At 39.6% G+C, this 27,772-nt stretch overlaps 1 protein-coding gene across 1 annotated transcript; it reads right to left on the bottom strand.

The window, feature by feature from the left end:
- On the bottom strand, positions 1-27,088 carry LOC117303196. The gene is made up of 3 exons (XM_033787334.1): positions 26,862-27,088; positions 10,551-11,198; positions 1-1,068 (listed from the first exon to the last, which is right to left on the bottom strand). Exons 2-3 carry the CDS (start codon positions 10,623-10,625, stop codon positions 262-264), a joined length of 882 nt encoding a protein of 293 aa, XP_033643225.1. The 5' UTR covers positions 10,626-11,198; positions 26,862-27,088; the 3' UTR covers positions 1-261.
- Between the last annotated feature and the right edge of the window lie 684 nt (positions 27,089-27,772).

Genomic DNA, 27,772 nt, shown 5'->3' with positions numbered 1-27,772 from the left:
ACACATCGGTGTATGGGTAATACAAAATAAAAAAATTTCAAAATGGTCATTGTCAAAAATACATAAAAATAGCCCATTGGACTGATAGCTTGCCGTTGTCCTGTTCATTTTATGAAAACAGGAGTCACAACTGTGTAAACAACACAGCATCACGCATCACATGTGTTCATAACCATAACTGTGAACATGTAAAATAAATAAACTTTATCCACAGGAATGTGGCTCATGTAAACAACCCGGGGTCAAAGGTGAAAGGTCAAGTTAGAAGAATCGTATACTGTCCTCATCATCTGTGGGAAGTCTGTAAGCAGGCAGTGAGATCTTCCGTCGGATTCTTGGGTCTGTTGGTTCAATACTGAACTGACTGTCTGTTGGTTCTTCCTCCTCGAAGACTTCATCTTGGAAGCGGACTCGGTGAGGAGGATGGGGATGTGAGTTCTGAGGTGGCTCATTGTTGTTAGTGGCTAGAATCGAACCATTTGGGAATCCTTTTCGCCGTCTGGAAGGCATGAACCCCACCGTGCTAGCCCGGTGTCTAGGTGATGACCTCATCTCCATGAATTGGTCCATGTGAGGGTTGTGACCACCTCTACCATTCTCATGAGTTTGGTCTGGATGGTATTCGGGGATGGGTGAGGGTGGGGGCGAGGGGCGTGGTGAGGTGAAGGGTGAAGTGTCTGGTGACTCCAGGCTCATGTCATGCAAGCTTCCAAGGAGCTTCTCATTGGCTTTATTCAGAGCATCAATCTGTCTCTGCTGCTTCCTGACCGTAGTCTCCAGCTCCTTGATCTTGGAATCCTTCTTGGATAACTTCTCAACGATCTCCTTCCTTTCCTTCTTCAGGCATCCTTCAATAAACATGAGCTCTGAGACGAGGTCAGTAAACTGTGTATCCTTCTCTCTTGAGCACTTCAAGACCTTCTCATCCCCTTCTTCTAGACGTATCTTCCAGCCGGCAATAAGTTGTCTTGTCCTTGTCTTCTGAAGCTCCATCTGCTTCCCCATGTCATCAATAATACCATGAGCTTCTCGCAATCTGTTGTGGAGAACACTTATCTCCTTCTCGAGCTGTACAGATGAAAACATGAGAAAAAAATAACTGTAATTATTTTGAAAAAAATCTGAGAATTCTTGAGGTTTTCCATGTAAATTATTGAACTAAAGACAACAACATTTCAAGACGTGAAGACTGTAATTTGTAAAGAGCCGAGCGGGTACCATTTTTGACAAGAGAATACAACGACACCAAGGAAATGGATAGATACTGTACATGTCTGACCATTCTGAAAAAAAGGAAACTGAAACTTTCGGAAAAGTATCTGCAAAAGAGATTATGACTGTGGTGTGTTGAATTCCTGGGTACATTCACTTATCAAGATGCACAGAGGTAGTATATAAGTACACGGTGACTCTATGGGTAGGCTTACACACCTATGTTATTGCTCTCTTTTAGCATTGGTCCAATATCATAGTTGCCATGAAGAGAGCCATATTACTAAAATCCAGACAAGGTGGGGGCTAGGGTACACCGACCTGTCCAGAGGTTCGGTGACAGGCACGGGTTAAGTTGATCAAACAATCTACTTAGCACAAAACGACAGAACAAATACTTTTTTAAAAGATATTTGTTGTTGTTAAAAACAGCCAGTGTGCAGTGAATGAGTTACCCCATGAGTTTTGTCTTCATACCCAAACAAAGCCGATGCTGTTTCGTGAGAACTGCCCAAAACAAACTGATTTTTAGAGAAAACACACAAAACGCTAAAGGTAACTTCGCCAAGAATCGAACTGTGTTATTGCTCCATGGTTCCCAGTTCCCCTTAAAAAAAATCAAAACACAAACACGGAACGAACCACAGAGTTCATTTCATTCTATCCTTCAAAAAACTTCAAAACCCCTTTTAGAATATCATGATGGCAGAAAACTCGATTGTCCCTCGCTTTGTTTGGTTAACTTCTTCAGAAAGTGACTCTCGGCACAGCTCAACAAAGTGGAAGAGTTCATTGTTTACTGAAAGGACTACACACGGCCCGGGAAGTCCTCCGTAGGGACCATAGGGGTGAAAAGTAAACACCCCGATTGTTCGGAAAAGACGTGGAAAAAGAAGGTAACGGTGTACGCCGGGGCAGCATGCCTCGATCCCCCGTTGGTTGCGCCGTGGTTACAACATGGTACACCTCGGTGGAAACTTTGGCCCGCTATAATAACTCAAATCACACATTGTCAATTTCTTTGCTGTTGTTATTTATTTGCATGTGGACTCAACTCAAAGAGTTGGTTTCTCTTTGCAGACGAGACTAAAAACACAAAGGACGAAACTCCACGGCTCACCATGTCAAAAACACAATCTGACAGTGCCAGTACATAGGCTTCCAGACACAAATCCAGACGTTTCAAAAGTATTGTCAGAAGAACACAGATAAAACTGTTCGTGACTTTCAGAACCACTTAAACTCTTTCAACATGGTAGCGTCAGGCTGTTCCTAGTCTTGAATTCAAGTCGTTTATTTGCATAAACGGCAGGATTTGTGTTTTGGAATGCAAAATAGGTAGTACTGGCAGACAAATAGACACTGACTAACGACTTGTCATCAAGTCCATGCTTAGTTTGTTAGCTTGTTCACCACTGTGTAAGTTTCAAATTCTACTTGACGACGATGCAAAGTTCATTTAAACTTATTACCAAACACATTCAATCAACTTTGCACTCTTGACATATCTAATCAACTTGAAATACACATTAAAACCAACACATCTACAGTTACACAAAGAACATTCGAACTACTCGAAAACAACAACTACCACCAGTGTCTACAAAGTTACTAAAAAGAAGTTAGTCCGCTGTAGCTTTGGTTTACAAATCTACCAGCTACAAAAACACACGATACCATGACACGACCTCTCTGCACTAAACCAGAAAAGCCCAATACTAGGTTGTTGATTGACTATTGTACGTTCACCCCCCACTTGACCTTTAAATCTCAAAATAAATCAACAATGGATTCTATCCTAATTAGCACTCAGGTGTCAAAGTACTTTATAAAACTCCCAATTATTGCCAAAATATCTATAATCCTATCAAAGGTCAAATGAATTGAACTGATTTTGAAAGAACTCCTGCCTTCAGTTTCATTATCAAGCAATGTAAGGTTGGAAAGTTCTTAAGCTATGGATTGACAAAGTGAATTTACAAATCCAGACAATACTTGACAACTTAACTTAACCTTGCTAGTGGGAGGCGGCAATTCAACAATCCAAAACTCTGACCTTCAAACAATAATAACTATAAGTTAGTCAGAATGGTCAATTCTCGTAATACATAGTCCCCACTTTCCGAATCCACAAACAGTTCTAAAAAACCCTCTCCCTCATCAAATTGCTCACCAAAACAAAACACACTAACCAAAATCACCCATAATAGAGAAATATACTTTAGAACAATCTCAATATTTGCAGTCAAGTGCGTTCAACTTCAATCACTTCACGGCATCTGACTGAATTTAATGAACAGATTACGCTTGTTAAAAATGAAATCTAAACTCCTGATTTTTACCAGCTGCATTTATGATATTTCCAGAGTTTGGTTTAGCGGTCATATCTAATCACAACCCACGGAAACCCGAGACCTTCTTTGTACAGAGACTCCTGAACGGAATTATTTATGGCTGAAAACCCCGCCAACAAGCAGAAAGTTGTTGACGGACGTAAACCACACAACAAATCACGAATAGCATGCAGTTCGCACGGGTTAACCCCTCGTTCGTGGCGAGACAACACTTCAACTTTTGGTAACTTCTGATCGTATTACAAAATAAACCTGATTTAATTACCACATGGTATGCACACAATCTTGAGATTGACAAGTTTCGGTTAGACTCCACCACCACAAACCATACACCTCGTACTCCGTGGAAAATCTCACACACTTTCGATTTCAACATTAGGAACCAATTGATAAAAAAATGGTTTTGGTTTTAAAAGTTGATCTTCATGAATGGAAACATTTCATTCGACTACAGATAGTTCACTCAGCAGTCACACTCACAGCAACTTATCATTTTAAATTGTCAGGTAAATCAAAAGATATCTCGCGATTCTTGACAATAAACTTAAAGGCAGTGGACACTATTGGTCATTACTCAAAGTAATTATTAGCATAAAACCCTACTTGGTAACTAGTAATGGGGAGAGGTTGATAGTATAAAACTTTCGGAGAAACGGCTCCCTCTGAAGTGACGTAAAGTTTTCGAGAAAGAAGTAATTTTCCACGCATTTGATTTCGAGACCTCAGATTTAGAATTTGAGGTCTCGAAATCAAGCATCTGAAAGCACACAAGTTCGTGTGACAAGGGTGCTTTTTCTTTCAATATTATCTCACAACTACGATGACCGATTGAACTAAAATTTGTACAGGTTTGTTATTTTATGCATATGTTGAGATACAGCAAGTGAGAAGACTGGTCTTTGACAATTACCAAGAGTGTCCAGGGTCTTTAACTGCATTTTATTGGAATGAAATGTTATAAGGGAGCCTAGGCTTTCGAAGTTTAAAACACAAATATAAGCTTTCCATTACAACAACAACAACAACAACAACCCGAGTCCAAAAATTCATAAAGCAGGTATTGCTTGCGAAAAAAAAAATTATGGGTCACTTTAGCACAATTCAGCTGCAATCCAGTCCCAAAAATAAATTTGTTTTGTACATAGGGCCGACTGGTTTTGGCTGATAACACAACATTTCAATACTTCATTGTGCTTGGAGTTTATTTAATTGCTCGACAGGTTCTAGAATTGCACCTTGTCTACAAATAGAATAAAAGATACCAACCAAACGTCACGATTATCGAGCAAACTGACCCCAACCCGAAAGGTGTGAAAAACCGCAATCAACAGTTTGACAGTTTCGATCATTGTACCTCTTTATGTATGACAATTGCTATCTTCACACCTTCACACACGTATAAGAATTTCTCTGGCACATTCCGTTTGTGACTGCCACATATTTAACAGCAATAAATCTTTGGTTGAGAGGCTTGTTAGCAGTGAATAATTGACACATTCTTGTCCAATCGTGGGAAGCCAGAAACATGGACCTAGTTTCCACACTTGCCAGGAGGCATTCGTGTCTCGATGAAACGCCCAAGGCATGCCCTGACAAGACTTGATCACTGCTGGGGCACGTAATGAGAGTATTTTGGTATCACCATGGTACCACCAGTGTTCCTTTCTCTAAGGTATCACCATATTTCTTTGGGTATCACCAACCAGCAGTATTTCAAACCTGCGACTTACCACTAATAAGGTACATTATCTGTATCCTCAAATGGTATCAGTAGTAGCCTCATTTCATTTAAGGTTAAGCACAGGAGGTTATCATAGCTAACAGCTGTTTTGCCCATTCTAAACTTTCACGAAGAAACCACAGTAACAAAGCAATTCCAACTGGGGAAGTTCATGTATGAAGCAACCATCCAGCAGTATTTCAAACTTGCCAATGAGGTTAGGCTACTTTATGTATCCTCAAATGGTATCGTTACTGTTAGCCTCATTGCATAACTCAACAGGAAAGCTCGTCAACACTGAACTAGCAAGCCAGACCACTTTACAAAGTTTGACTGGTCGGACCATAGAGCAAGGGTCGGACCGTCCCGATGTGTTTAAACTGGCATTTGGCCAACTGGTTAGTGATAATGGAGAACGCTGAAAATGTGCCCTTCTTTACCCCCAATTTTAAAAGTAGATAACATTTTACGACACTCTTCTCTTCTGTATAATATTCTGCTCCAGTTTGATTTTGGAATCAAATAAAAGAGAGTATATCAAAAGGGAAGCTATTCGCCTTGGGAGCCCCGTGACCATGCACCCCATTTTCATTTTTTGAATAATGTTGGCTATGACTGAGGTACCATGGTAATTTAATGACCATACGACCCTCTAGGTACCAGACGGCGTGCTGTGCGACCTTGAACAAGTCCATAGACCCTAGTGGCTGGACCCTCAGAGAGAATCTTTATTCAATTGAAGTCTGGTAACCTGACCTACATTCCGTCCACCTGTTGATAACGATGGGGTGTATGGGCGTACACCAACTTACAACCAAACAAACAGGGAAGATTATTCGTGTTTTTGATAATGCAGAAAATCTTGCATGATTTCAAGAATATTTGAAGAATTTTCTCCACACTTTCAACCCAAACAGACAAGGACAAGACAGCCCGCATATAGAACACGACTGTTAAGGCATCAACAATAACACAAGCGTGCATGTATGTACCTTGTTGGTCTGGTTTGCGCCATAGAGCTATAAAATATATAAATAAAGGCTGTATGGTTCTGGCTCTCTTTTATTTAGCATTAAATGGCGACTGTGATCAGACCGGTGTTAATAAAAGAGAGCCATAACAGCCCAACAAGGTGGGCTACAAAAACACATAACTCCATGGAATATGGGTTTGTTTTGTCAGACCATAACATGAAACAAGTAACTGTTTTTAACAAAATATTTTAAATTTTCGCTTATGGCCAACACTACTGGCCGACAATATTGAACAAAAGATGTGCATCCACCCATCCCCCACAAAAAAAAACGCCCTCCGTTGCAATTTACTGCAAAGAACGCGTTTAAACCTTTTTCAAAGTTTCTGAAAAGTTTGGACCCAAAAAACACAGTGCCTTTCAACAAAAGAGCTGTTCCATAAACTGATCTCTTCATCCCAGTGTGAAGAGCCACTTCAAAAACTCTCACAAATTGCAAAGTTCGTGACTGTATTCTTCGAAACAATACAAACATCGCTTTAAAGTTTAAATTGGCAAAATAACCTTACATCTCTTGGGGACACAATACGTTTATACAACACATGTTATATTATCTATGATAACAATATTATGATGATGACAAAGAGAAAGCAAATCAACCGACTTATCAAACTTTTAAAAGACCTTCCGTCTTTTGAACGCCTTCGGGGAAGCCTTGCTTTGCTTGTGTTCTCGATGAATGTAGGACCTTGGTTTGCAGTCGTAAAATCTGGAATTGGTAATTTATAATGTTTCACAAACGTAGTGGACTTCAGTACACGGACTAGGTTTCTTTGTGGATGAAGTACCGCTTATTGAGGCTAACCTTACTTAGAGGGGGGATTTAGGCCTACAATTTTGGTAATTACCCCCAAAGTATATTTTTGCATAAAAAAATTTACTAAGTAAAGAAGAGCAATGGGGAGCTGATGGTATTATTTAGCATTGTCATAAACGACGGTCCTTTCCAGTAGTGTAGAGCTGGGCCCAATTTCATAGCGCTGCTTAACGGTAAGCAAACAATTTGATAAGGTGCAAGCGTATTTCACAGGTTAGCAGAAGAATTTGGCTGCCATATTGTGCGTTTACCATGGATTTGCATTGTGACGTCATATATTTTTGTGAGGTAAGCACCGGAAGGTTAGCATGTCTTTCGTGTGCTATGAAACGGAAATTGCTAAGTATAAGCACAAAATCGGCCATAAAGCAGCGCCCAGGTCTGTATGCTTCTTTTTTGAAAGGGCAAGGGTACCAAAGCTTTTTCTCCTTAGTAAAGGGCACCCAATATGAGGAAGTTGTAAAATGTTAGTACTGTAACACTTCAAGGGCACCGTGGGGGCATAGAGGCGATCGCCTTCGTTGCCTCCGTGAAGTATAAGGTCTGATAGAGTAAAGTTAGTGTAATGCCAATTTTTCACAAACGAATTTGATGAAACCTTTCTCGTGCATTTGAAAGCACACAAATGCAACGAGGGTGGTTTTTCCACTTTTCATTATTTTCTTGCAACACTGGTAACCGCAGGTTTGTTATTTTAAGCATAGGTTTTGAAACACCAAGTGAGGACAACTGGTCGTTGACATTTTACAGATGCAGTGTATACCATGCCTTTAACATAATTACGTGGGTACATCAAGGAGGTAGAATTGGTTACATGATCAGCATATGACCTCGATTGGTAGATATTACATAACAGGTCGAAATAATAATCAACGCAAATACCAGATAATGCTGAAAATCTGTTTATAAATTTATTAAAAGATGAGGGTATATCAGATTTGGAGTGTTGTCTGTAAACAGTGATAAAAAGTGGTGGACAAATTATGGTCACATGCTGAAAATGGTGCAAGATTTTTTACTAGTATGTTCTGCTGTCTCGCAGAATGAAACAAGCCACCGTTTTCACAGGTTTTATATTTTATGATCACACAAAACATGAACAAACAATCTACACATGTAGATGTACTAACTGCATGTATGGATACTGTTTGTTCTTTAGTATGCTATTGTGCATACTCACTAAACTGTTTATACAGCAAGTTCCACAAACTTTCACTGTGCATGGCTGTGTTTTGTATGTTAAAATGTCCAATGTTTCCAATTGGAGGTAAAACTTTGACATGTATTGGGTGGGGGTGGGGGCGTTAGACCAGACAGGGTAATCTATACCAGCATTCAACAGCTTCTCCATGCCTCAATTTGTACAGTCATAATCAATCCAGTGGAGTAGCACAAAAGGAAAAACATAGAGAAGAACCAAACCACAGGGCTAGACACTGGAGGGTTTAGCCCCCTTGTTCATCAGGGCAGGGGAGTGGGGAGTCTTCGCTAGGGTCTCATACAACAAGAGATAAGCAGACAATGGGCAAATTGGCAATCCACATTATATTCATCACAACAGATCAAACTAACTGTCCTCTCGATACACAAACAATCATTGTATTAATGAATCTAAACTAATTATCTCGGTTAGCCCCTAATGACAATCGTCGTTATGTTCTTTGTTGTCACCAAAAACAAACACTGTAATTGAATCAATCCAGACAATCACAGGCCTGTGAACTACAGCTTCGTTTTTAAAGGGCAATGGCACCAAGGCAGTTGCACCTTGGTAAAGGGCACCCTACTTTTGGCGAAGCGTCTATATTTTGCAGCCAAGTACAAAGTGTAAGTATAGGCAACAAACACTCGTGCACATATGCTTCGGTTTTTAAACGGCAGGGGCACCAAGGCATTTTCTCCTTCTTGATTTTAATAAGGGCACCCTATGAGGAATTCGTCTATTTCTAAGGTGATCCATTCCTAATGGAGCATTTCAAGGGCACAAAGGCAACGACCAAGGGGCAGGAGGCAATCGCCTTCAATGCCTCCGTGAAGTATATTCGAGCATCTGCCTCCAGCCAGTTTGTAATGGGAAAAGTCACACTATATTTCACACAATGTGTAGAGTGAAGGAAATGTAGACAACCATACCACTGAAGTAATTTTCGACCACCTTGTTTATCTCTGCTTTCCTACCAGCAGTTTAGTGTTGTGACCTCTGTGGTTCCCTTCTTGGATCAATCTTTGGAACCCTGCTTTGAATTGACCGGACAGTCCAAAACTTTCGGAGAATGCAACTCACAAAAACCATGCAAAAACACACGTTTGGTTCTTGCTTTGAAATTTACATTACCCAAAAATCGTCACCCAATGTTATTTATAAACCTATTCACTCTACGGGAAATTTCCTGTCTGGCTTGTGGAGCTTCCTGTTATTACATATAATTTTCAAATAATAAACCACAAGGGAAACTGACTGAGTATGAAACTAGCCGAGAAATACTTATTAAAAGTAAAGTAAAAAAAAAAAAAAAAAAAAAAAAAAAAAAAGGTAAATGCATTATCGACAATTTATTGAACTTTTTACCACTTCTTGACAATCAAAATAACATCACGTATTCCTTTCTTTTCAATCAATCGATCATCCAGACAGCAAAGGGACACTTCTGACAATACGAACACATCAATCTTACAGCAGTTAGAGCCAGACGGATTAGATGGTGAAAACATCCCACCCCCTCACTGCAAGAATTCACGACACCCCACCATCAATACAGCTGTGGTTTCGAATTTGGTAGTTTCTGGTCCACCATGCCCCAAACACAAAGGGGTACATGGTTCAGTGGACCATAGAGCAAGGACAGAGTGGACCATAGACCAGTTCTATGGCATGGCATATCATGTATCATATTAATCAATACAACAGCTTGTTGTATGTAAAGTGTGTTTACAACCGAGGTATTGTGGCACAAGAAAATAATTCCAAATCAAAATGCCATTTGGGTTCCTTTGTGTTTACAAAAAGGTAACAATATTTGTCTGTACACGTCTTGTAATGTGTACACGTACAGTCTATGGCGTATTTATTGGTATCTTCATGTTGGCTGTCAAAGTGTCTATACTATAGATAGAAATGGTACACAGATATGCTGTTGGACATTTAGTGTCAATACAAAAATGTAATACACAATTGTAACTTGCAATTTCATACTTCATTAATCGGCTAGCTGGCTGAGATAAATCTTTCTCATTTTCTATCCCTAGGCTGAGTTGTGTGTTTTGAGTTCGTGTGTTTCAGAGCATGGTTCAGAGAACAATCATTCCCCAAGCATCACCCTTATTATGTCAACAAGAAAATATCAACAATTTCACAAATATATTCAACTCGTGTAAATGCCATAGTTTAAGTACACGAATTGGGATGAAACTCACCTTTTCATTTGGCTTCCGGTCCCTGTCTGCGGACGTTGAGTGGACGTCCACTTCGCTCATCTTCTCTAGTAACATTCCTTATCGGGTGACGAACCCAAGCCCTCTCAAATCCAACTTCCAACAAGACTCAGCTTGAAGAAGTTTCCTTCATCGATCTGTATTTCGGAAAGCAGTGCAGGTTTTTGATTCCCTGGTGGATCGGAGCGTTATCCGTAAGTCTGTGATCAAAGAGTGTGTTCGTTCATAGGTTGATCGGCAGAGCGAGACTATCGGGCAACCTGGTGGGTTCGGATGGCCTTGAGTACGGCCTGGGTGTCGACCTGGGACTATGCCTTTCGGGTTGAATCGTCCGTGCCTCGGAACCTACATCTGCGTGAATCCACTAGAGTCTAACAAGTGTTCGCTGGTAGTACCACGACCTCGTGCAAAAACACAATTTAGCAACATGTGCTGCCCACATAAACACGATTTGACGCAGTTGGTCGGCCAAAAGCCCCCGTACGGAGCGAGGAGAGGACGGCTGATGCTCGAGGGTCTGTGCTCGGTGCGTCTATCTGCTCTCCCGCTGTGAATATTTATCCTTAATTCATGCACTGGCCATGTGTGGGTGGATCCAACGATCAAACTAATTGCAGTGTCGATACTGACCTAATGAGGTCAAAGGGTGGAAAGAAAATCAAGTTATCAGAAATCCAACATCTATAATAACCTCATTCTGTGGAAAGTTGAAGAGCACACGACCCTCAAACCTTGTCTCCGTAACAGTAAACCCCCGAGTGTCGCTTTACAAACCAGATGCAAGTTTCAATGTGTAGTGAACCGTTACGGTTCACTGTACCGTAAGGTCTAACCCCAGACGTTTTGATTGACGTATGCATATAGCCGCTTGTTGACTATCATTACGTCACGACATAAATCATTACATTACGCATTGGCGTAATTTGTAAAGCAAACACAAACATTTTCCTTCACGCAGAATTGACTGTAGTAAGTAATCCAATATGAACACCGATTGTCAACAATGTAAATAAGTCACAGGTTGTTTGCTAAATTGTTCATAGCATTCATAATCATGGCCACATCACCAAAATCATAGTACGCCACGATCAAGCACACAAGTTCACAATTTCCCCATGCACGTTGAGGCAAGCTCGCAGCTAAATTAAGAAAACAAAGAAGCCTCACAAAAACAGAAATCAAGACCAATTTTCTCAGACCCACCGCTCCTTTTCCTCCGTTGATTCGAATGCGCGTCACATCAGCAGTTTCTTTAGCGAATACATGTAAACGGATGAGTCAGAGAGGCTAGTCAGAACACATAAATCAAACACAACGGGTGGTGATTCAGACAAAGATCTGAACACCATTCTTTTCGAAACCACGGCTTCGGCTTTAGATTCGGCTCAGGCTAGCTTGGCCCCGCAGTTGTTTTGACAATTTTGTGCTTGCTTTGCGTACGCGTCAGGTCTTCAGACAAGAGGACGGAACCTGAAACCGTGGGTTCGAAAAGGGCCATAGTAGGGGCTACATGTGTAAAGGTTCAAACTCGTGTACATGTACCATGTATCATGCACACACACACACACACAGCATGTGCAAACCCCTGTTGTACATATACAACCCTTCTTTCATAGATATCCATTTTATGTACGCATTTCACATACCATCTAATGTAATGGCATAAACTCACCGTTTATTTCACCACTAATTAATATCATAAGTTAAAAACTATGGACACTATTGGTAATTGTCAAAGACCAGTCTTCTCACTTGGTGTATCTCAACACATGCATAAAATAACAAACCTGTGAAAAATTGAGCTCGATTGGTCGTCGGAGTTGCGAGATAACTTTGAAAGAAAAAAAAAACACCCTTGTCACACCATGGTCACACGAAGTTGTGTGCTTTCAGATGCTTGATTTCGAGACCTCAAGTTCTAAACCTGAGGGCTTGAAATCAAATTCGTGGAAAATTACTTCTCTCTCGAAAACAACAAAATAGTCAGATCCCTTCATACAAACAAGACCATTGTACACATGGTACTACACAAACATGTTTGCTACAAAACAAAAATTGAGCACAACAACTACCTCGACAAATTAGGTTAATTAACTCATATATGCCAAAACCAGAGCTATATACCAAACCACTGGAAGCCTTTATTTGTTTTGGAAACAACTCTACACACAACCTAGACGCCCTATATGCAAACAGTATTCGGCACTTCACTCAAATAAGTCTCATGTGTTTCCTAAACCTTCACCGACAACCAGCCATTAACAACCCTTATCTTAAACTACTTACCTGTATAATATTGACTCGCATTCTTAAATGAATACCTTGGACTTATGAATGTTATTACTGAACAAAAGGCGGGTAGAATCTTTCCGTCGTATAAATTTTATGAGCTACTCGAGAATTGAGTCATTTTTTGAAGGGAGGTTGTTTGGGGAATTCCTCTTATGCTATTTGATGAGATATGTATCTCTTTGATGACACCGTATGTGAACCTTGTTGTGGTGTCACACAGAGTGCAAGTTTGTAATTTTACAACCATGCTAAAATCAAGCAAGTGTCCTCTGCTAAATTGCACTCGTGTAAAAATGGCTAGTGTCCAATGGAAGTTCGGTAAAGGTCAGTAAGATCGTGGGACCTCCATGGTAAGATCATGATGAGATCATAGCTATTCATAAGTATGGTGGTAAATATCAATACAATATTTCTGGGAAACATTATGATGTTCTGTTTGATATCATCTGCAGATATAAATTTGATTTAATATTTCCCAATTAATGCCCCTATATAAACATTTATATTTCACATGTCAACATAATGACAGTCGGTAAAAATTGGGGGAATTCCCTACAGAGGAAGTTTACCAAATTATAAACATTCCTTTGGGATCAAAATGGTTAAACAGATTTCATAACACTTCAAGAGTTGAAATATGACCGTCTTAAGGGGTCAACCCCTTCTCCCGGTCACCCATTGGAGGATAGTCTGGGTTTGTTTGGTATCTCCATAACCAACCTAAGCTCTACACTAATCCCTCTTAATCCCAAGGTATTGTATCCTTAATCGACCCCACGGGCATCGGTACCGGTCCCAAGCAACCCCGGACCCAAAGCTCCAAACCACAGGTACTTCCATGGTCCAACTATCAGCCCCTGATCCCCCGTCAAAAGCTTTACTCCCGTTGGAGACAGACAAGACATTAGACCACGGTTGGGATACCATGGTATGTAAGCAGAGCGTGTATCTCAGACTGATCCTTGGCAAGGTGGTGAATAGAGATGGGGTGATTTGTAACGGATCGCCGTCTCCATCTCAAGACAATCAGCTCAGATATCCTTTACCTAGAAATATCAAGAGTTGTTTACAGATCCTTGACAAAAACACAAATCTTCAACAATGATTCTTCTTTAATTCCCATTTTCAATTTAACAGTCTTTGCTTAAACTCTGCAACTCATTTCTAGCAACTAAGTGGCGAATCTCCTTTTAAAGGAACACGTTGCCTTGGATCGGTCGAGTTGGTCTTTGAAAAGCGTGTGTAACCGTTTGTTATAAAATGCATATGGGTAGAAAGATGTTGTAAAAGTAGAATACAATGATCCACACAAACATGCCTCGAAATAGCACGGTTTCCTTTTACCTCGTCGACTAACATGGTCGGCCATTTATGGGGGTCAAAATGTTGACTACCATAAATGGCCGACCGTATTAGTTCGCACAGTAAAAGGAAAACCTTGCAATTTCGAGGCAAATTTGTGTGTATCATTGTATTCTAATTTTACAACATCTTTCCAACCATATGCATTTTATATAAAAAACGGTTACAAACGCTTTTTATAGACCAACTTGTCCGATCCAAGGCAACGTGTTACTTTAATTGCTCATTACAATTTTGAATCGACAGATTTGCAAGCTGATAGAAACAAATTTGCCTTGTCACCTTGGCCCACTGCTTAGAGCGACAACAAAGTAAATACCAATTGGTACCAAAGTTTGGTGTGGCATCGAGCAACAAACTTTACGCCAATTGGGATATCTTCCGTAATCGGAACCCTCTTCTCACATGGCGATATCATTTATCAAAATCGGAATATTCAAATCAGGACTAGGATATCCCCGAATCAGGAAATCCTTGGGAGTCATCGATCAATCAACTTACGCCAATCGGGATATAGACTTCTTCCACAATCGGGAACCTCCTCTCCAAATGAAGATATCATTCATCACCATTAACTGATAAAACAACCAAACTATCCCAAACGGGATACTTTTTACCTCGATCGAAACCGTTCCAGCCGAATGAGGACTGAGAAACTCTTGTGGGTTATCAACCCACCCAATCGAGGTAGTAAATTTACCCTGACTTCAAAACGCCTCTCCCTGTTATTTGTCCCAATCGGGAAATCCTTGGAAAGTGCTAAACTAACTTATTGACGTTCACAGAGTGCGGAGTTTATCTTCTCTAAACACACCCCGTAGAGTTTATTTGGATAATTTAGTGAAACCGGAAATCAGTACTTCGCAGTTTACCAATTCAATTTATGGCAGGACATCCTGAGTTTGCTATAGGAACAAACTAACAAGGGGGGAGTTACAATACAAAATGCGTGGTGGCGTGGTCTGCCAGTAATTCTGCGTGCTATGGAAACATTATAAAATGTTAAATTAAATGTGTATGTCCTACATCATTGTTTTTTGAAAAGTCATTTCCGTTCCAATGTTAAGGCCGAGTTATAGTCGGTCGCGCGATGATCGGGCGATGGAAATCTTGACGCGCGATCATAAAAAACACGGTTTTTAGGCCACAATCTCAGGATTGCGCGCAAGATTTCCATCGCGCGACCATCGCGTGACCGACTATAAACCGGCCTTTACAGATATACATATCTTGGTGACGCGTTCTAAATTGTTACCAACCCTATTATTTGTCTAGAATTAAATTTCACATAATACACTTCCATAATGACATCTGTCCTCTGATTGAATGTCGTAACGTACATGGTTGTTCAACCGTGCCAAGCAAGGAAATATACAAAGTTTCCAAATTGAAACTTGTGAATGACTGTCCGTTGACAAATCAAAGACAACCACGATTCTACCCTGGCCTAGACGTACAATGATACATATACATTTGCACGCCATACACAGGAAGAAGACTAGAAAATGACACCAATAACTAACAAAAAGTTGTCCCACCAGACTATTTAAGTTCTGAGCATGGTGTCTAAAGACTAAATTGGAGTCAAATGGAAACCCTCCGGCTGAAAATCCAAGTCCACTTTAACCACGGAGGAAGGAAATCCATGCTCTAACCTCTCACCATAGAGCAAGGAACCTCTATTAATAAAACCCCTGCTCTTTGCTCTAACCACAGGGGTCTGTTTGCATTACCTTGTCGGCCACATTCTCTGATAAATAGGAGGTAAGACACTTTTTAGGTATCAATAAGTCCACTCGCAGAGAGAGAGAGAGGAAACTTGGTTCTTTCTGTAGGGTCCAAGGCACCAATTGTCTGGTTACGTCTGCAATACAGGCAAACCACGAGGGCCATGCACAAAACACTTCTAGGAAAGATCATTGATGCGGGAGCGAGTGTGAAAACGTCTTTAATAGAATGATACCTTTCTTTCATCACAAATGTTTTTAAGAAACAGCCATCACTCCAAGTTCCTTCAGTGGTTATTAATGAAATCACCTTGGCTTATATCTTCTCTGCGATCTATAAATAAACCACGTCTTGAGACGTACTTCTGTTTTTACCTTTCACTTTACATTTCAAGGATCGTTGAGCAATTGGCGGTGTCTTATTATCCAGCCATCAAAAGATGCCAATCGGCTTATTAAGACGATAGGTACCAGCCCCAGGGAGGAACAGAGGAGGGACGAAGAGGACGTCCTTCTAGCTTCATTTAGCATTGAAGATACAACATGATTCAACACAATCCAGTCGTGGAGTGCTTTTGTGTACGTCCACGCGTCTTACATGGCGTTCCTCTTTACCTCCCCTTTCCCTCTCAAATCCAATCACGACCACGCCCATCCTTACATCACCAGGCCCACTCAAGACGCCTGTACCCAGGTATCCTGTGAACAACACGAATATCTCGAGTGTTTCAAAAAAGATATCAACCAGTTTCCATATCTGATCGCAGGCCGTGTCTGAATTTACGGCTATGGCTGTTGCTTGGTCGCCATGTTGACATGCTTTGAAACATAGGATGCTCAGCAAGCCAATAGCCATATCAACAGACAACAGCCGTAGCTGATGATTCAGACGGTCTTATTAGTTAAACGGGAAGAAACAGGACGAGTATTGACCTTGATTGATACACCATCGAGCAAGAAACACTTACCTGCATCCAAACCTTCTTTAAAATCTTTCTCAACAGATACTACAAACACTACCCGTTTACTTGGTGTCTTCAACCATGGAGGAAGAAACCCCCTCCATGGTTCAACCAAATGAAGTATGAACGCCTACCGGGTTCTCCCCCTTGTACATGTCTACCCACGCCCATTCCCTGCCTCCACCCGATGTTAATTACCAAAGTCTATCTTAAGTTCTACAATCGATCGCCACAAGACCACAATAGATTAAAACACCTTGAAAGTGTTAAACTGAAACACATTCATAATTGAAATATATCTCAAGAAAAGAGACATCAAGGATATCCCCCTGTTCTTAATCTTCAACACCTCCCTCTCACTTACAAGATTTTAATTAGCACAAACCATCGATCCAAAGATAACAACTTACGAGATCAATCAGCATAGGTGTTGAGTCTCTAATTGAAATGTCTATGTGTAAAGACTTAACCATTGAATCGTCGACTCGACCTATTCTGGTACTCGCCTCGGGCAAGAAAATGTGTTTACGAAAAGTATCAATATAAATGCGACAAGAATAACTTCTTAGTAGCTTTCATACAGCTCTCTTTGGAGATTATATGGGGGAAGTTTGGGGGTCAGTTACCTCATGGTTACCTCTGGCTTCATGGGTTCAGTTTTAGCCCGTGTGGACCAGGCTGAGATGGGGAACAAAAACAGAAAAGAGAAACGATCAAAAACTTTAACCAAACTTAAAAGGCTGACAAAAGATGACAAAATAAATTTACAGCAGTTGTGGACCTTCAGGTCTTGATCCTAAATTGTTAAATATTAGTCTGTTTTGGGGGATTTTCTTTCGTGCTTTTTAATGCAGCTTTCAAGCACGACAAAGTCATCAACGTCGTAACTAACGGCAATACCATAGTGCATTGGGTCTTGTGTTTGTTGTGAACTCTACCATTTGTCGAAAAATTAAATAATGTTCTAGTCGTTAACAAGAAAACTTGTGAATTGAAGCGATTTTGGTCTGTTAAAATCTTTGAATTTAGAATCTTGTCTGTATTTAATTTAGACTGGATGTTCACGAATGTAAGATGGAAACCACAAACAGCCGTGGACTGGCTACAAATAAAACATCCTTTCAGGATTGTCAAGTCTCGTTATGAACAAGATGTCAACATCATCTTATCATGACGTCATTGGGCAGTGACGTCTTTTGACGTCTTTGATTTTAGAATTTGCTCTTAATAGCAATACATAAATGAAGGAAGTTCTCCCATCATTATTATTGTAAGGGTAGGTATCAAGATATAAAAGAAAAAAGTTGATCACCTGTAATGATATGTGAGTAGTGGAATTGATTACATCGATAGGGGGCATCAAGGAGGGACGTGGCATACGAGGAGAGCGACCCTCCCCGTCTATCGATCAATTTAGCCCCACTAAGAATTCACTCTAAGTGCGGTGTTTGTCCGCGGTGCTTCGGGATCGATTCGTAGGCGGTTCGTTAATGCCTACTTCATCTTGCAAACAAATGTGTTATAGATCGAGACATCTTAGACGAAAGAAGGAATTCGGATTGAGAAAAGTGTGGAGAAATGTCTTGCAATGCAATTGTTGATCCAGGGCTTTATAATACCATACAATTTTGACTGGTATCCTGCTCATTGTGCTAAGCAGAAACGGTTATAAAGCAATACTCTTTGCTTAAAGGCACTGGACACTATTGGTATTTACTCAAAATAGTTGAGTACAAGCAATGGAGAGCTGTTGATAGTATAAAAAATTGCCAGAAACGGCTCCCTCTGAAGTTTGTTTTTGAGAGAGAAGTAATTTGTAAGCCTTTTATTATTAATCTGAAAGCACATACATTTATGCAACAAGGATCTAGGCCCCCTATACCCCCCCCCCCCAAAAAAAATACATACTTTCAAATTCATATTTTTGAGACTTGAAGATAGTTTCTATACACGGAAACCATCAATCAGATGCATAAGCCACTATGACAGTGATGGGTTCACATGGACTTTCATCACATGTAACCTTTTTGCAGAACTGGCTCAACCTGTCATTTCAATTATTCAAACGCCAACAAAAACATTCCTCTCATTCAAAATGCATCATTCATTAAAGTAAACTTGCATCAATACTTAAAAAGAACTTTGGTTTATGGTTCGTTATAGTTTTTGTATATACGAACTAGAGGCTATCAAGCAATAAACAAAAAGTACAAAGGCAACTAACAAAATGTTGATCATAGATACTGCACGTAGTCTCTCTTAATGTAAAAGAGTGAAAAAGCACTCTTTGAAGAGCCATATGAAGGACAACTCTTTTTGGAGTGGTCTTCCACTCTTTTAGATTGAAGTTTGCATCTTTTTGAGTGCTTTTTCACTCTGTCCTGGAGTGAAACCCCTCAAAAAAAGTGAAATAACCACCACTCTTTTTGAAGAGCCATATGAGGGACAGCTCGAAATGTAAAGAGTGGTATTTTTCACTCTAATTTTACATTTGGAGAGTAACAACAACATAATTGCGCAATATTACATGTGGGCTTCAAAGTACATGTATGCACACATCTTATAAAATGAAAAAAGTCTTCCAGGATAAAGAAATGAGGTTTCTCAACCATATAATATTCGGATAGGGTTTTTACATTGTTTTGTTGAACTCCAATTGTCAGCCAGTAGGGCCTACGTGATTGAGATGACAATAGTAGCAGACAGTGTTTATGTTTTTTGTGATAAACCATACGTGAAATAACAAACACCTGCACATTTTTGGGGGCTGAATCCGTTGTGGGAGTCAGGCGAAAATATTGAAAAACCATGCACAACTTCCAGCACGTCAGACACTATCCTTAATTGTTGACGCACAACTGTGTAATCAGCTGTTGCTTCGCGTGTTGTGTTTATATTTTGTATTTTCAGATGAGTTTTTCGCTAATATATGCCTTAATTTCGGAGGGAAATATTTCACAAAATTAGTTTTGATATGACCCATACCAGTAAGCCATCAGAGACTAAAAATAAACAATGCTGTTTTTGTATGGTGTTTTTGTATCTTTGCTAATCCTGTTACAGGATCCTGTATGATACCTTTAAAGCAAAGGCAAACGCAAGTTCATCGGCTACCACTTGAATCAGATATTTTTCACAGGCCATCAGGTCACGATCCGTTGCACACCCCTAGGCCTATACAATAGCCCCTAGGGACACAAAATGCTCTGCCAAAACCGCCATGATACATTATACTTTGACAATGGTCGTCCAAGACAAAACAAACCCCAACAATAGTTTGTGAAACTTGGGGTAAAACCGCAAGAATTCATTCTATTCAGTTTCATTGAGACGGATTACAATATTAAGATTAATCCAAGCTTATTCAGCTTCACTGGACGCCATAAAAACATATATATGACATTCATGGAGACCAAGTTTCGTGTTTTTGCAGACAATTTAACGCGCAAATAAACAAAAATAGTGACACCCTAAAACTTGTATACAAATTGAAGGCCCAGTCAATTTTGGGTCGCAAATAATTTTCTATATGGACAATCCACATAACAGTTGTTACAGATAAAACGGTCAGTAAACCGATTCAATTTTGGCCTGATTTTCTTGTTATAATAAAATTCGAAAATTGAGAGGTAACGTTTGCTATTTGAATAAGCAACTTTATTTACACAATTGTTTACCACCTCTCCGAAATTGATTACTTTTAAGAATGTATAACACTAACAGAAACGCAAATTTCTCCTGGGAACAATTGCTTCGCTGGTTGCATTTTTCAAAGAATTTCTAACAACCTTTTATGTTTTAAAGGTTATCCCATCTTCCATTCATCTGAACCTGTCAGTCTTCTTTCAAGGCTGTGAGTCTTTACTTAAAAAAAACAGCGATTGGGTCAACAGAAAAATCGAAGCTTCGTTTTGTTATCCTAAATGAATACTTTGGGGGGATTTAGGGAGATATAAGCGGCATCGATATCTATCAGAATTGAAGGGCTTCGTAATCATTGTCACCTGGGGAAAAATCGGCTCATGTCGGCCTATTTTGCAGAGTCGAAGCTTATTTTTTTTTGGGGGGGGCAAGGAACAATTTCTCCATTTAGCTTGGAACCAATAATTTGAAACGGGTTTTCTATTGTGTTTCAGCTGTACACAGAACTAATACAAAATTGTGCACGGTATCCCATTTTATATCAGACATTATTTGAGGACCGTGGCCAGTTTGTACATGTACAATACACAACACAGAACACTCTTGTACGTATACAACCAGTGTGTGCTATAGTACAAGAGTGTCAGTACATGGAACATTTCCATCGAAGACAAGTTCCCAGACACTATTGGTAATTACTCAAAATAATTATTAGCATAAAACCTTTCTTGGTGACAAGTAATGGGGAGAGGTTGGTGGTATAAAACATTGTGAGAAACAGCTCCCTCTGAAGTGCCATAGTTTTGGAGAAAGAAGTAATTTTCCACGAATTTGATTTCGAGACCTCAAGTTTAGAACTTGAGGTCTTCTTGTTATTTAGCAAGGGTCCCTTGTTAAATCATAGCAATGTTTCACACAAGAGCAATTTAGCAAGGTTTGCTTGCAAAGTGTTATGTTGTAAGTGAGCAAGGGTTTCTTGTTATTTAGCAGGGGTCCCTTGTTAAACCATAGCAATGTTTCACACAAAAGCAATTTAGCAAGGTTTGCTTGCAAAGTGCTATGTTGTAAGTGAGCAAGGGTTTCTTGTTACATTATTTAGCAAGGGTCCCTTGTTAAATCATAGCAATGTTTCACACAAGAGCAATTTAGCAAGGTTCGCTTGCAAAGTGCTATGTTGTCATTTAGCAAGGGTCTTGTTATTTAGCATGGGTCCCTTGTTAAATCATAGCAATGTTTGCTTTGCTCACAGTGGTAGAAGAAAGAGAATGAACTTTCATGATGGATGGATCTCGTGACATATGAGAATCGAATTGAAAGTCATTAAACCTTGGCGAGTCTAATGGGGATGACCTTCGACCCTTAATGAAATGCCAACACTGACAGGTTGTTTTGTTTTGATATCGAACTGTTTGTAGCTGTAAGTGATCAGGCTGGCCGAGTGATCGATCGAATATCGGTGTCAGAGTGAAGGAGAAAAGAAATGAGCATTTACCGAAAGGTCACCCAACCATGCAATCTTTACTCTTTTCTAGGTTCGCGCCATAAAATTTCGTGCAAAGGGAACTTTGAGATATAACTAGTTGTAAAAAATTATCCTAAAGGGGAACAAGAGAAACTATACTTAATATTTGTAGTTTAAACTATTTATTGTAAAAAAGTAATTTGCAAATAGGGCCTATTATTTATAGCATTTCCAATTCAGATTTCTACTAAATCTCATCAAGAAAACCTGTTTATTAAAGGCACTGAACACATTTGGTTATTGTTAAAAAAATGTCTTATCACTTCGTATATCCCAACATAGGCATAAAGTAACAAACCTGTGAAAATTTGGGCTCAATTGGTCATCGAAGTTGCGAGAAAAAACACCACTGTTGGACGAATTTGTGTGCTTTCAGATAGGACTATGAGTCTAGCTAGAAGTCTTTTATTATTTTAGTGAGCAATTACCCTTTCTCAAAATCTACGCTACTCAGAGAGAGCCGTTTATCACAATGTTTTATACTATCAACAGCTCTCCAATACTCGTTACCAAGTCAGTTTTTAAGTTAATATTTGTTTTGAGTAATTACCAAACGTGCACCTTCCCTTAAGCCTATCTAAAAACATGTGTAACTTCTCCACGAATTGTTCATTCCTCCATGCTTTTCCTAACAAATTTAGTCGCAAATTGTATAGTAATCCCATATCAGATCGGCACTCCCCGACGTAGGTGTGTGTACAGACCATCACTATTGGCCAACATGACTTTGTGAACACTCTCCTGAAGACGGTCGGAGTACTGATCGAAACGTCGAGTAATCAATCACCGTTTTTCAGAAACAACTCTTCTCAAAACAGATTTTCATACGGTGTTACCGCAAACCTCAACAAATAACATTAACACCGCTTTAGATGTCAAAGTTCAACGTGTTATTTGTTCGGTATGAGAACCTGTAGCATTCTCAATTTCATTTTATTACAGATTTGATGACCTGTGGTCTCTAATAACGTCTGTCTTACAAATTTATTTGGTCTGAAAACATTCTTACAAAGAAAACCTAGAAGAATAACTTCGACAACTCATGACCAACAATGTTTCCTCGCTTCTGTACAAAAAACAACAACAAAGAGTATGTTCGGTGAGGACAAAAACCCAGCAAGTCAAGGAAAAGATATGGTATTGAAGGTTTTCTTTCAGTGAGGGGCCTGGCACATGTCAACAAATGCCTCTTTGTCGAGATTTATAGAGGATTATTCCCACTCGAAATAAGGGCTGCAAATTGCACCTTCGTGCTCGCATGAATGAAAAACCGTAGCCAAACAAACTAAGGTATAATGACCCAGGCACAAAGCAGGTACAAAAGACCACAACCAATGATTATGAGACTCACTGGGAATGGGTTTTACCTCAAACTGTGATGGGGATTTGAATTTTGTAGGACGGTCTGATAGATGTTGTTGGGCGCCACTTTCACAGAGACTCGTTCGCAAGGGCGACCTTGCTCGGGGCTTTGGCGGCTGGTGGACCCGGTGCAGATTCTTCCTTAAATCGGTTTAGTTTCGGAATATGATATGTATTACATAACAGATCTTGTGAGAAATCGAAAGTTTTATATCTTTTATATCGTTCTGTGAAAATATAAAATGTAAGCTTCAAGTTCGATTCAAAGTTTTACCCATCTCTCGATTTTAAAGTAATTATTGTTTGCTATTAATGTGATTTATTCATTATTTCAACTCAATAATTATCTAGTTCAAGTTCGTCTGTCACTGAGTCCCTACCTCCATGGTCCTGCGAACAATTCTGGGTAACATCATGGTTACATTTTGCCCTGTTAGCATTTATAAAAATACAAAAACACATAACACAACACAACACAACACAACAACCCCAAAACAAACACCTTAACTTATCTCCTGAAGCTCAGATTAATCACAACAAAACTTGAAAAGCAATTAACTGCCCAGCTTGCAATGTGCAATGAAAATCTTGAGTTTCCTGATTATCAACAGGTGTTTCTGCTATAATAAAAGAAAAAAATAAACTTCACGTTCGATTCAAAGTTTACCCATCTCGCGATTTTAAAAGGAGTCTTGTTTATTATTAATGTGATTTATTCATTGTTTTAACTTAAATAATTATCCAGTTCAAGTTCGTCTGTCACTGAGTCCCTACCTCCATGGTCCTGCGAACAATTCTGGGTTACATCATGGTTACATTTTGCCCTGTTAGCATTTATAAAAAAAAAAAAAAAACACAACACAACACAACACAACAACCCCAAAACAAACACCTTATAAACTTATCTCCAAAGCTCAGATTAATCACAACAAACTTAAAAAGCAATTAACTGCACAGCCTACAATGTGCAATGGAAATCTTGAGTTTCCTGATTATCAACAGGTGTTTCTGCTGTATACACCTGTGAATCAAAACCAAGAATAATTCCATGAACCCAGAACTCCTTTATTTGCCAAAAGCTCAGGCACCGCACCTGCATGATGCTGGCATCTAACTAGCACTTCAAACAAAAACACATTATAAATCCCCCCAGATGGGAACGCCGGGTTCGTTTGGATAAACGGATTACTGTTGTTTGCCCATAGACTACAACATTGACGTCAACATGCTGTAGTCATCCACGTGTGAATCAAATGTTGTACATTAGAGCTCTTTGGTACCACTGATTTGCCTGGCACATTAAACAGTGACAAACAAAGCCCCTTTCACACGAGATCAATTTATCATGGGTCCCTTGTTAAATTGTAGCATAGCTGTAAAATTGCACAAAATGTCCCCCGAGTGAAAGGAAAACAGTTTTTTCTATTGTCCAGGTTCTCTTGCAAAATCTTGTCAAACATTACTACATTTTGTACAACCATGCTAAAAGTAGGCAAGGTACAACAGCTAAGTTGCTGTCGTGTGAATAGCACTATAGAAGCACCATTTTATTAAGCCTTGATAAGGTTCCATAAACGAGCAAGGTTTGGTTCCGCGAACTCATATAGACAATAATGTTCACATCAATAATCACTATGTAAAAACGAAGTGTGTAAATTACTGCCAAGGCAGTGATGTATAGACGTACAAAGCGAATGACGTCACGATCACCCGCCATCTTTGTTTGACAGTTATTGCTCCGTGATCGAGTATCATAAGGCATTACGAAATGGTTGGATGATTTGTAACAATCATGCCATTACTTCAGGTGGAAAAGCCATACAAAATACTCAAAGAAAACGATTGTGGACTAAGCAGACCCTTAACAATATTTGCATTCTCAGTTTTGATTTCGTTGGTGAACTGCTTTAACAAACAAACCAATCATTTCCCTACATACATTTCGCAATTGTTTTGTAATGGCATAAGCTCAAGGAGCAGGCAGCGAACTACACAGACAACTGGACAGTATTGTATCAGTTTGATCATGGTTTGATTGACAGCTAACGCTAGACAAATCAAAACACTTCTCTTATTATTAAACACAATTGTTTCAATCTCGCATTGTTGTTAATGTACAACGATACAAGACCTGCTGTGTGTTTTACGGCTGTGTGGATTCAAGGTTGTTCAACATGGAAAATCTGTCATATTTCTCAATGTTCTTTCTTAGAAAGCTTAAAGGCAGTGGACACTATGTTGTCAAAGACCAGCCTCCTCACTTGGTGTATCTCAACATAAACATAACATAACAAACCTGTGGGAATTTGAGCTCAATCGGTCGTTGAAGTTGCGAGATAATAAAGAAATAAAAAACACCCTTGTCACACGAAATTGTGTGCTTTCAGATGCTTGATTTCGAGACCTCAAGTTATAAATCTAATGTCTCGAAATCAAATTCGTGGAAAGCTACTTCTTTCTCGAAAACTATGTTACTTCAGAGGGAGCCATTTCTCACAGTGTTTTATACTATCAACAACTCCCCATAATTACTCGTTACCGAAACAAGGTTTTATGCTAATACTTATTTTGAGTAATTACCATAATGTGTCCACTGCCTTTAAAATAGTACGACTAGGGTAGTGCTAGTAGCAACGAACCACTGTCAATCTAGTTGAGATAACGTAAACCTCCTCCCGACGGAGCCGTCGGGAGGAGGGTTACGTTTAATATCGCAACAACTGCCAGCCAAGAGTTTGTCTCGCCCTGAGATTTTCTGAAAGTATTTTGCAGGTGTTACCTGCAAACTCGAAATTGATCAATATACCTGGAATTACACGGAGACCACGGAGGCCACGGCTTCTCTTGACATGGTTTGGGCCTTGGTGCCCCTTCAAAAGTTTCCAATAGAGTAGATTTACCAATTAAAAGTGTACTTTGCAGTATGGTGAATATGCTCCGCCCTCCTCACGCAGATAAAATTCCAGGCCTAAGCATGTGAGTCTGTTGTCTCAATTGAGACACATAACTCTGGTTCTAAAAATAATTAGACCCTTTCGGTTCAGAAAAAAAAAAGTTCACAGATTTACAAATAACTTACAGGGTTTACAGAAGGCAATGGTGAAAGACTTCTCTTGAAATACTATTCCATGAAATGCTTTACTTTTTGAGAAAACAGCAAAACAATATAAATTCTCGTTAACGAGAATTGCGGATTTATTTTAAACACATGTCATGACACGGCGAAACGCGCGGAAACAAGGGTGGGTTTTTCCGTTGTTTTCTCCCAACTCCGATGACCGATTGAGCCTAAATTTCCACAGGTTTGTTATTTGATATAGAAGTTGTGGTACACGAAGTGTGGACCTTGGACAACACTGTTTACCGAAAGGGTCCAATGGCTATTAAATAATATTGTACTATGTGTGTGTGTTTTTGGACTTACCCCGTGTCTCACCATAGAGGAAGCCTTGCTCACACTTGCTCAATGTTCTCCAACGTCCAGATTTTGTATCCTTATGTCACTTCTCCAATGGACAATTCATGGAGCCAAACAGAGGCTAGAAGGCGAACTAGTATGGCCCTTTGACATGTATTAAACATTCAAATGAAACAGAAACCAACAACAAACAGGGTATTTGACAAGTCAATTTTTCATTTTGCACGTTCAACTTTCCCGCATTACACATTATGATATAGAGAGTGATGCGACGTTAGGGTACCGATTATCGTTTGGGGGAGACCAGACTATGTCACATTGCGTCACGTAGGCCTAGCGCGTTAAAACCATGACTGTATATGTTTATGGGTTCTTTTTTTATAAACACTTCGTTGAATTTGGAGTTATGGTGGTGTGAAGGACGAAAACTTTACGATGCTGCCAGCTATAAAAGTGTGCCATCCCATTTCTTTCCCGCTAGTAGCTATTTGTGAATTCTCGCCCACTACAGAACAAACGATCTACCATACAAGTTTGTTTACCAGAAATGTTCATGCCACATCCCAATAAACTTTGTTGAAAACATCCATCTAGTTTGATGCTCCACCAATAAAAGCAAGGATGAACCATTGGGATATGGAAACCGGAAAGGCAGTTACTTTTAAAGTTACCAAGGCACTGGGAGAAAAGCTGTTAAGTTTTTTATTGAGGTGTGAGAATAACTGTGTGTGTTAAAAGGGAACAATTAGGTTATAAAACAAAGTTGGATAAACAAGTTTATTCGACTACCGTGACTCACACATGTCATTACCCACACTATGAAGGAAAACATGCCTAAACTCACCACCAATGATTAATGAATAATGGGATGTTCGCTTACCACTTACTTTTGCTTAGTATATTTAGGGAACCAATAT

The sequence above is a fragment of the Asterias rubens genome, chromosome 19 (genome assembly GCF_902459465.1).
Source record: "Asterias rubens chromosome 19, eAstRub1.3, whole genome shotgun sequence".
Classification (NCBI taxonomy): Eukaryota; Metazoa; Echinodermata; class Asteroidea; order Forcipulatida; family Asteriidae; genus Asterias; species Asterias rubens.
The sequence above is the reverse complement of the archived record's forward strand: the minus strand, read 5'-3'. Positions and strand labels throughout refer to the sequence as shown.

What these genes read in the sequence shown, in the direction of transcription:
- LOC117303196 (XM_033787334.1), bottom strand. Translation starts at nt 10,625, where the DNA reads ATGTTACTAGAGAAGATGAGCGAAGTGGACGTCCACTCAACGTCCGCA. An exon ending in ACCGGAAGCCAAATGAAAAG is followed by an intron (nt 1,069 to 10,550) that starts GTGAGTTTCATC and finishes TCATCTGTACAG; the next exon opens with CTCGAGAAGGAGATAAGTGT.